The sequence below is a fragment of the Aspergillus luchuensis genome, chromosome 4, assembly GCF_016861625.1.
Source record: "Aspergillus luchuensis IFO 4308 DNA, chromosome 4, nearly complete sequence".
Lineage (NCBI taxonomy): Eukaryota > Fungi > Ascomycota > Eurotiomycetes > Eurotiales > Aspergillaceae > Aspergillus > Aspergillus luchuensis.
In genome coordinates, this window is record NC_054852.1 from 719,113 (window position 1) to 730,000 (window position 10,888).

Sequence of the window (10,888 nt, forward strand, 5' to 3'; positions counted from 1 at the left end):
TAGCCGGCAGTATCCATCTGCACAAAACTTCAGTTTGTGCAGAATATCTTATTCTTGCGGATGATATCGGGCGCTTAACGGACTATAATGACTATCTCAATTTCCTATCAAACAGACAGACCGATTCAAATTGGTATTGCTGATACCCGGAAATCATGAGTTTTAAAATGGGACTTTCACGGCAGGGCTGGAAAAGGCTAGACATCTTGAACGGGAGCCTTCCTTAAATGGACGATTAGCTGTCCTTCATCAGAAACGGTTTGATATACCGGGTTCTTCTGTTACAATCCTAGGCTGCACATTTTAGTCGAAAGTGCCTTGTGAATTTACGGATGTCGTCCGGTCAAAGATCAAAGATTCTCAGAAAAAAAAAAATCGAAGGCTGTCAGTCGATGACCATAATGCAAGCCATGATTCAGATCTCGCTTGGTTACTGGAAGAGATACATCTGATACATAAGTAAAATGAAAAGGCAGACATCCGAGTAAAAAGAGGTCTATTTCTGTTGTGACATACCATGCTCCTTTACTCCAGAGGACGTCGAGCCCACAACACGCCCAGACCCCTTGGAGTGTTGCCTTTGGGACTGATACTATCGGCTACTAGGAACGAGTGGCTCGAAATACGTGACCAGAGGAAGAAACGTGGAGCCAGAGGGAGAATGATGAGGTGGCCTCAGATCACGTGACCACCACCATTCACAGATACTCTATCACAAATACCAGATGGAGTGAAAGCCTAGGTTTTCGGGCACACACATCACACCTGATCAAAGAGGGAGGGGTAAGAGTTGTGAGTAACCAACGGGGGATATGTGTTGCCTTGGCACAATTCGAAGACGCAGGATAGGTTTGACTTGAGAACGGTTATACGTATGAAGGCCTGCATGTACTTTTCAGTCTCTAGCCTGTAATCATATCAGCTAAGTCTCGCCAAGAGCAAGGTCACCACATACCAGTAGACGTGCCCCGGTAAAAACTCAGTCATCGTCAATTGCCACGCCTGCATGCCGGAAATGGCCTCTTGCACTTTGTCTTCGTGCGCCCACAGTATCAACACATTGTTCAAGGAATGCACCGAAATCTTGTTCAGGGCCTTCCTTATAGACTGTCCACTTTCGCCTGATGAAAGCCTTCAGCTCCGCGGAAAATTCTTCGAGGGGATTGAGATCAGGCGAATTCAGTGGTAGGTATATTAATCGGACCCCTTTCTCAGTGCACATTTGCTCTACTCTCTCAGAGCGATGAAAGGATGCGTTATCCATGATCAGAACAGACCTTGGGCCTGGATACTTCCACAGTGGTGAAGGAGTTGTTCGATAAAATCTTCAAAAAGAGCGGCATCAGTTGATCCTTTATAAATGTGAGAGATAACAATACCATCCTGAGAATACGCAGGTAGTATCTGGTAACGTTGGCCACGGAGGAATTTGGATCTTTCAACTGGTGTTATGCCAGGAGGCGACCAGCCTGTTCTTCTAATCCCTGACCGTTTATCACACCCAGACTCATCGATATAAACCAATTGATATGAATTATATTCTAATATATCATGCCGATATTCATCTCGCAATTCCGGGTTTTGCTCTTTTGCCTTTTGTTGGGTTGTTTTTTTTTTTTTTTTTTTGGACCATTTGATCTTCTTTAGAGCCCTACTGATGCTATCTGTGGAGACATTAACTTCGAACATATCCCACAGGAAATCTGCCATTTCATCAAGATACAATCCTGGCCTGTCAAGAAGACGGCCACGTAGAGCTTTAGCATAGGTGGAGTAATGTTTGACCACCGCCCTACATGATTCGGGGGCGCTCCAGGAGTACCGAACAAACGTAGGTTAGATCGAATATATTAAACAGCCTGCTTGCTACACTCGGCTGCAAAAGCTGTATCGGATATAGACTTGCCGTTCTTTGTCATATCACAGATAAGCTGCTTTTTTGCAGGTGATAGGGGTGGTGCCATTCTTTGTACTGTAGCAAGACTCTCACAACCCCTAATATTGATGTTGCGAGCAGAAAGAGAGGTCAAATGCGTCGAGGTCCACAATACTGCTGACAGGTAATTTACTGAACCCTTTGTCATAACATCGTCCATTTCAATAACTACATGTAAATATTTATGTAAGACGCCAAGAGTATATTAACCCTATATGCACTAGTTATCGGCTACTAGGAACGAGTGGCTCGAGATACGTGACCAGAGGAAGAAACGTGGAGCCAGAGGGAGAATGATAAGGTGGCCTCAGATCACGTGATCGCCATCATTCACACTAGTTAGTCTTGTCATTTATCTATCAAACACCAGAGTGAATTTTTGGGGGGGCAGGCTCATTTCGCAGATTACTGCAACGAAGAAACAGGTGGCTGCAGTATTTTGCGGTGGACTGTATTGCCATGACGTGCGTTAACTACAGACGATCACGAAACGCCATATTCTGTCTATTTGTGCGTCCCCCCAAGAGCGCTGCAGGTTGAAAAAAATATATACTTACCATACCTTCTTAACTTTACATGAATCACAAAGTATCCTAAGTCTGTGAAAGTTATTCGTCACAAAGAATTCATCCCTGAACGCCGTACATGGCCTGACCAAGCCTTAATGAACCATTCTCTCTCAGTGCGGGAGCCATAGTCGTTCCTCCCTAATAGATTCGAGTAGTATGCGGTCAATGCATATTCCATTTGTGTGGTCGTCTGCACCAAGTGTATGTTGACCCTGCCCATCCTCTTGTTCCCATAAACCAAGCACGACGAAATGGAGCGGCACAGGGCTCTTAGATTCTCACACTGACACTGACCCTTGCCTTTTTTCGTGCGTGTCCTCTCTCCCGGTCAGAAACTAATGAATTGTGATACTACGATGGCCAGAAGCAATGAAATTGAATATCATTACCTTTCTGCTGCCGTTCGCGATAGATGGTATCATGAATGGCTGCTGCGGGGCGCTGCGGTGCACTGCGGTACCGGACACACATCCTGTGGAAATATACTTCGATCGTATTCGTCTGGCGGCACAGAGACCCGCCCATTGCTCATTGGCTACTTATGCACCCGTTGAGGAGCTCGCCCCGCACACTCTGTGATATGAGTAGGGATGGTGGGATGTAATTTCAATTTCATGAATTTCAATGATTTTTGGGTGAAATTTCATGTAAGGGTATTAGGGATTGTAAGTGTAAAATCACGCTAGTCTTTATATAGATTTTTCTAGCTATACTAGGCAAACTTTCAGTTCTTTACACCAATTAGAGTTTAGAATAGGTATCCTCTATTTTCACGTGATAAATTGAAATTGTAACGACTTTTGGGGGTGAAATTTCAAGATTACTGAAATGTCTTTTTGAAATTGAAATTACACCATCTCTAGATATGAGCCCATGAAAGCTGCCCGATCCGGATCCCGATTCCGAGGTCGCTTCTAGGGAGCGTTTGCGGAGCCTAGTTAGGATTGGTTGGTGTTCGACTAGGTTGCTCTCAATGCGGGCGCGTGTAGGGGCCACCGCCGGTGTCGTTACTGTGGGGATGTGGGCGTCTAGAGTAGGTTGGCGGGTTTTGCGGCGTTTGGCGGGTCTTCTGTCTAGACCTTGCTCGCTTGGCGCTGATTTCGATGACTCTTCGTCGGCAGGGTCTTCCTTGTCGGACGGGGAGTTGCGTTTCTGGCCGGTTCCGATCTCTGGGGACGTGCTCGGAGTGGTCAGTGCCGCGGCTGGCTGGGCCGTGGCTGGCGGTTCCGGGTGGTATTTGGCTTTGTTTCTTTTGAGGTATTCGACGACCTCACTGGCTTCCTCCCGGGCTTTACAGCTCTTGTCGTGGGCAGCGTGCGGACCTTTGCAATTGGCGCATGTGAGGTTAGTACGGTTCGAACATGCGGATTTGTCGTGTGGGCCTGAGCAGAAGAGACAGCGGACAGAGTTGTACGACCCTAGAGCCCGCCTGGTACAATGTACCAAATGCCAAACATTCGGACATGTCCACCGCGGATGCACCCACCCTGTCCGCTGTCTCTTCTGCTCAGGCCCACACGACAAATCCGCATGTTCGAACCGTACTAACCTCACATGCGCCAATTGCAAAGGTCCGCACGCTGCCCACGACAAGAGCTGTAAAGCCCGGGAGGAAGCCAGTGAGGTCGTCGAATACCTCAAAAGAAACAAAGCCAAATACCACCCGGAACCGCCAGCCACGGCCCAGCCAGCCGCGGCACTGACCACTCCGAGCACGTCCCCAGAGATCGGAACCGGCCAGAAACGCAACTCCCCGTCCGACAAGGAAGACCCTGCCGACGAAGAGTCATCGAAATCAGCGCCAAGCGAGCAAGGTCTAGACAGAAGACCCGCCAAACGCCGCAAAACCCGCCAACCTACTCTAGACGCCCACATCCCCACAGTAACGACACCGGCGGTGGCCCCTACACGCGCCCGCATTGAGAGCAACCTAGTCGAACACCAACCAATCCTAACTAGGCTCCGCAAACGCTCCCTAGAAGCGACCTCGGAATCCGAGGCAGCCTCGGGATCCGAATCAGGAAGTGACACCCCATCGGGACCGGAACACTCTCAAAGCGAGGACAGCGATCCCAAGTAAACAGAAGCTGCAGCTGACACGGAAGCCCTGGACAAGCAAGCCAAGCAGTCCTCGGCATCCGACTCGGAGGCCTCCAGCCAACCAGTGTCACCGAAAACGGTGCCTAGACGCTCCGGAGGCACACGTGACGTCCCACAACCCACTCCGGAACAACGACCCAGAACGAGGGCCCCCTGGAAGGCCAAGAGGAAAGGCGCGCACAGATTAACCCTGTTCAAGCAGGGCCTGACGGGCAACCACAGACGGATCAGCCAGTGTAAAACGCCCCGGAACCTGCCCTTGGTATCCTGGTAGAGCGGGCTCCTACTATCCTGGCGAAGTCACATGAGGGGCCAAAAATGAGGCCATGCAGGCAGCAACAAGCGAGGCGGCTGCCGGGAAGACAGCCAGCAATATGGTAATCAGAGGGCGCTCAGAAAGTAGTTAGGCGGCAGCTAGCAGGAGCCTTGCGGGTATTCAGACAAGTTATTAGGCGGAGATTCGAGCGGGCATTTAAGCAGGCATTCAAGAAGGTGGACGCTGCGGGAACAGGAGCGACGGGCAGCGTGGAATTCAACAAGCAAGAGGGACGCGATACACGAGGGAACGTGGGACGCGTAGCGGCGTACCACGGGAAGACACTAAATCAGCGGGACAACACGGGGGCCTACGGGGGCGACGGGGGCGACGGGGGCAACAAACAGACAGTGGGTTTAGAGGCAGTCAGACTGTATATATTATCTCTTTAGCGGGATCGAGCCCGGCAGCTACCGCGAAGCTGCTGCCTGTATGGCTTTACCGACATGGCAGAGGGGTGACCGCGTCTTCGGCCCTCCGGCATGGCCGGCAAGGTGCCAAAACGGAGTAAGGAATGAAACAAACAAACAAACAAACCCCCAGCCGGTCAGCACGCCTGCTCGGCGTCGTCCTGGACCAACACATATCACGGAGGTCGACAAGAAATGCTCCAAAGGCGTTCAGACCCTGAGCTCCGTGGGGGGTTCCAAGTGGGGCCTCTCGCTGTTTGAGAAGAGGATCCTGTATGAACGCTTTGTCGTCCCGCAGGCCCTGTACGCGTCCCCAGTCTGGCACATACCCCGTATCCACGGACAAATGCTCCGCCACGACCAGCAGATTCAGACGCTCACGGCCATCCAGCGGAAGGCAGGACACAGCATCGCTGGGGGCTTCAAGGCGGTCGCCGGAGACGCGTTCAACGCCGAACTGCACATGATGCCGATGAAACAACGCCTCCACGAGACCCGGCTCAAAACAGCGACCCGGATAGCGTCGTCAAATGCGTACGCGGCCATTGTCAGGAGCAGAATCCACAGCGGCAAACCGCTGATACGAACTCCCTTGGAACAGGCGGAAGTGGCACTGCTCCTGCAAGGGGGGATCGATACCCAGGAGGTCAAATTAGGGTTGCCTCACGTGACCGCACCGTGGTGGGTCCCCCCTCGTGTGACGATCGAGGCCACGAAGGAGGCAGGCCCTGATCAGTCACATGATTGCGGAGACGGTGGACGGCGGCATCCCGAAGCTGTACACGGATGGGTCGGGCCACCACGGGGAGGTCGGAGCCGCAGCCGTCTACTCGGACGGCATGCCCAGACGCAGCCGGCAAGCGTACCTGGGTACGGACCGGGAAGGCACCGTCCCTTGCGCTGAATTGGTCAGTATCATACTGGCACTGCAAATGGCGCAGGAGGACCCCCTTCTCTGGGGAGCGGTCGAAATGTACACTGATAACCAAGGCGCGCTCCGACGCCCAATCGATGCCGCGGAGCCTGAAGGAAGCGCTGACGGAGCAGAAGCATGCGGCGCGCACGACGAGCTTTCTGCTCAAGAAGGGGCGCCTGCAGTACCTGTTGCCGCCCAAGCCGCCTCAGGCGCACGACACGGAAGAAGGGTGACTACTAACGATGGCAGATACAAGACCTGGGCAGCACGGAAGCGGACATAGCGCGCCTCAGGATCAAAGAGGCGCGTGACGGGTGGGGGGAGCATCCGCGGATCCACGCCGCTATCTCCCCCCTCACGGTTCCCCATACTTGACGACGACATATTCCCGTGATCACAATCGTCTGTGGGTTGCATGCACACGCATGCAGAAGCTTGTCGGGCCAAAGGCTGCGGAGGAGGGATCACAGGACCCGGTACAGGACTACGAAGCTAAAGGAAACAAGAAGGTCCACGCGAAGCCTTACGGACCTCTACGGTCACGGAAACCTTCGACCGGGCAGGGAACAGGAGCGAGCGGGTCCCAGGGCCTCACGGAGAGGCTCAACGCGGCCCACGTGAGAGGATAGCAAAGAACATGGAGCAAGGTGTTGGAAAGAACGTGCAGATAGGGCTGAGTGGGGTCCCACGAGGCATCTACGAGGGGGCGGCTACGAACGTTCTGATTGGTCAGTTGGATTTGGGGATAGCTTCACGCTTTAAATACGGTATTTGAGCGATACCGTAAGATTACGAGGGATCGAGTAAAAGGGAAGGAATAAGGAATAGGGTCCTGTACATTAGATTCGCCGCTCGGAGGCTTGCTCAGGCCACAGGCGCCCTGCAAGAGCGCCCTGGCTGCGCTATATTAGGGTAATCCAATCTATCTATCTGTCTGTCTAACATCCAACCCTGAATTTACAAATCATCTCCCTCCCCAACCCCCACACCTAAAGTCCCATTTGACTCCATCGCACTCTTGATTTCTGTTAGGCAACTGCTGGAGTAGGTGTAGTCACGTGTCTGGCGCTCAGGCCGCCCACAAACGACCTCTTGCTTTGTTTTGCTAGAGCACCTAGATAGCTACTAATTCAACTCACTCTTTTGCTGCAATTCGCGTTCGTTCACTTGCTTTTTCGTTGTTTCGTTGCTTTGCTAGTAATTTCGCGCCTCTACAATTTCCCCACGGACTTTACGTCCCCAGCGATACCTTCTACTCAAAACTCTTCCCTGGCGTGGGCATCCTCCAGCCCGGTAACTCGTACGGAAAATGCAACCACTGCGGCAGGTGACCGAAGTGAATGAAAACATTTGCTTGGGCCCCATGCGATGTGCTCGTGATAGAGCCGTCGGGATTTGGCTGGCGATCGGCCTTCTGGATCACGTGATGTAGTTTTTCTTGACCTGTTTGTTTCGCCTCGCGCGCTCGCGCTCGCTTATCTGTGGTGTTCTCCCTACCCTCCTACCTTTCTCTCCTCGTGTTAGATATTTTAGTCAAGTAGCGCCAAATGCAACAGATTCGACCGGCTATCACACACTGCTTGGCCCACCTTGGCCCTCTTGGTGGCGGATACGAGTCGGATTATCTGTTGTCCCGGCCCGGTCCCGAATTGCGCCACCCGCTTTGCCTCAAGAGTCTGCACCTCGTTCCCTTCGACTCCAGAATGAGGAGCCTGCCTCTCCGCAGCATCTTTAGAGACAGGCTGAAGCCGGGGTCCACCGGTTTATAAGAGACATCGACATCCAGGAGGAAGACGCCAGCGAGCAACATCAACACTAACACCGAACCACTGGAGGCGTCGTCGCGATCTCGATTCGAATTATCCCTTATGCATCCAACTCTATCTCAGTCCCTGTCATACCCTTCCCCTGCTACCCACTAGCACGGCATCACGACAAATCCTCTCCCTTCCGTCTTCTATCGAGACATGGCTCCGTTACTGGGCCATGATACACGCTCACCTTCCCGACAAAATGGCCACGAGATGACACCTCCAAAGAACATTCTCTATATCGACGCGTACGACTCTTTCTCCTACAATGTTGTCGCCATGCTCGAGGAGGTGCTAGATGTCCAAGTTACAATCATGCATATTGACTCAACATGGCCGGATGGGAATGCTGCGGAGTTTCTCCAACACTTCGAAGCCGTTATTCTTGGGCCGGGCCCTGGTGATCCACATATACCGGACGATGTGGGAATTATGGAGGATATTTGGAATTTGAGCACTGCAGACATGCTTCCAGTTCTCGGCATATGTCTCGGTTTTCAGAGCTTATGCCTTCGTCACGGTATTCCTATTCACCGGCTACCGTATCCGCTCCATGGCCAGGTTCGCCGCGTTCAAACTACCGGTGAAGATATATTCGATCGCGTACCCAATCTGGAGGTCACTCTATACCACTCCCTATATGCCCAGCTGGAGAAAGTACAGAATGGCCACGAAGAGGCACGATCAGACAAGTCTGCAGCACAAGAGCTTGATATTCTGGCATGGCTGCCCTTAGAGGAACAGGTCTCCACTGGCTTGGTTCGGCCGATACAACTTCCAATGGCTGTGCGCCATAAGAGCAGACCCTTCTGGGGTGTTCAATTCCATCCAGAATCTTGCAAGTCGGACAAGGAAGCATGCAGACAGATACTGGGGAGATGGTGGGAGATGTCTCTCCACTACAACAAAACCACTGGACGAGGCACTCCCCTGAAAATGATACGCGACTGCCTCCACGAATCGGACGACATAGCTTCCTTACCGAACATCGTGCATACCATGCTGACCTGGTGCACATCTACTTCAAGATACTCTTTCTTTCGACACTTCTACACCAAACCGCTAGATTCGGCCTTGATCTGTGAGACCCTCAACAGTCCCGGTTCCCCGACAGTGATGTTTAAATCCAATGGCCGACACAGCATCATATCCGTGCCTAGTCCTGGCAGCTGGAGGTTAGAATTCTTCACGCAGACTGAGAGGCTTTTCATGGAAAATCTCGGTTGCGAGAATGCCCTAGAAGGGCAGTCTTTGATTAATACATCCTTGTCAAACAGCCAGTTCTGGGATGTCCTTCGATATTTGATGGACATGAAAAAGGTCGAATCAGGCAGTAGGGATGTCCCGTTTTGGGCTGGGTTCCTCGGGTACTTCTCATATGAAATGGGGCTCGCTTGCCTTCCTCACGCAAAAGGACATGGCCACAACTCCTCGGTAGAGGATTCAGAAGATCCAGTGGATGCGAGTCTACTATGGACTGAACGGAGTGTGATTCTCGACCATGAGTCTGGCCGTGTTACTGTACAATCTACACGGGAAGCTGACAATCAGCCGGCGGGGTGGATCGAGGAAACAGTGCGACTCCTGCAAGATTTATCATCTCATCCTGTCGTGGACATTATCGACAGTGTCACAACTGACACAGTGGCCCTGGATTCCATACTCAGTCGATCCACAGCACAATTTCCGAACGAACAACAATACAAAGAACAGTTTGACGCCTGTATCGCCGAACTGCACGCCGGTGAATCATACGAACTGTGCCTTACCTGCGAAACAGTAATCACAGTGCCCTGCTCTGAACCAGACAATGGTAGCATGAACTTCCCTTGGCTGTTGTACAAGCGCCTTCAAAAGTACAACCCCGCGTCTTTCAGTGCTTATGCAAAATTAGGAAAAGTCAAAGTTCTAAGCAGCAGCCCTGAATGCTTTCTCAATTGGGACCGGAGGTCTCTTCTGGAGATGAAACCTATGAAAGGTACCGTGAGGAAAGCAGGCAATATGACGCTTGAAATGGCCAAAGAGATTCTCAGTTCGACCAAGGAAACTGCGGAAAACCTCATGATTGCGGACCTTATCCGGCATGATCTCTATGGTATCTGTGGTTCAGGTGGCGTATTTGTCGAGAAGCTTCTTGAGGTCGAGGATTACGGGCATGTTTTCTCAATGATTACACATGTCAAAGGCCAAGTTGATCCAACTCGGCCTGGGTTCGCTGCACGGGACCTTCCGCAGTTGCAGTCGGCGGATATGTCAGCATACGGGCTTACGGCTCTGCAGAGATGCCTTCCGCCAGGATCTATGACTGGTGCACCGAAAGAACGTTCTTGCATGCATCTCTCCTCTATCGAGTCTCGTAGGCGCGGAGTGTATTCCGGTGTCATGGGATTTCTGGATCTCGGGGGAGGTGGCAGCTTTTCAGTCCTTATCCGCACCGCATTCAGCTCTTCTAAAGACACCGATCTCGAACAGAAATGGCGAATTGGAGCGGGTGGGGCTGTCACGATCCTAAGCACGGCTCAAGGCGAATGGGATGAGATGTTGACAAAGCTAAACACGGTTTATACGGTTTTCAAGCCGGCTACTTCAGCAGTCCTCAGCTAAACAAGCACGGATCTGGGATTTTCCTTCCCAGATCTGCTCATAGGACAACACTGGTCACTATCACCATTAAGCTAACGACGGAGACCGACTCCACGCAAGCACCCTTTGCGATGTATTTTCATGGGGAGGATTCCATGAGAGGGTGGGCTGCAACTCAAGCAATCGAGCCTTTTAGCCGACCTCGGCACCAAGGTCTGTTGCAGGCTATCTTCTGCTGACGTATCGA

The 10,888-nt window shown here is 51.9% G+C and overlaps 3 protein-coding genes across 3 annotated transcripts; 2 read left to right on the forward strand and 1 right to left on the reverse strand.

The window, feature by feature from the left end:
* Positions 1-2,551: 2,551 nt before the first annotated feature.
* Positions 2,552-3,030, reverse strand: AKAW2_40276A (uncharacterized protein; the record flags this gene model as incomplete). Its single annotated transcript, XM_041688589.1, has 2 exons — positions 2,552-2,805; positions 2,895-3,030. 2 exons carry the CDS (start codon positions 3,028-3,030, stop codon positions 2,552-2,554), a joined length of 390 nt encoding a protein of 129 aa, XP_041542359.1.
* A 3,642-nt stretch (positions 3,031-6,672) lies between these two features.
* AKAW2_40277S (uncharacterized protein) lies at positions 6,673-6,876 on the forward strand (the record flags this gene model as incomplete). Its single annotated transcript, XM_041688591.1, has 1 exon — positions 6,673-6,876. One exon carries the CDS (start codon positions 6,673-6,675, stop codon positions 6,874-6,876), a length of 204 nt encoding a protein of 67 aa, XP_041542360.1.
* A 1,338-nt stretch (positions 6,877-8,214) lies between these two features.
* pabA (aminodeoxychorismate synthase pabA) lies at positions 8,215-10,662 on the forward strand (the record flags this gene model as incomplete). The annotated part of the gene is made up of 1 exon (XM_041688592.1): positions 8,215-10,662. The coding sequence occupies one exon, from the start codon at positions 8,215-8,217 to the stop codon at positions 10,660-10,662; it is 2,448 nt and encodes an 815-aa protein (XP_041542361.1).
* Positions 10,663-10,888: the final 226 nt, after the last annotated feature.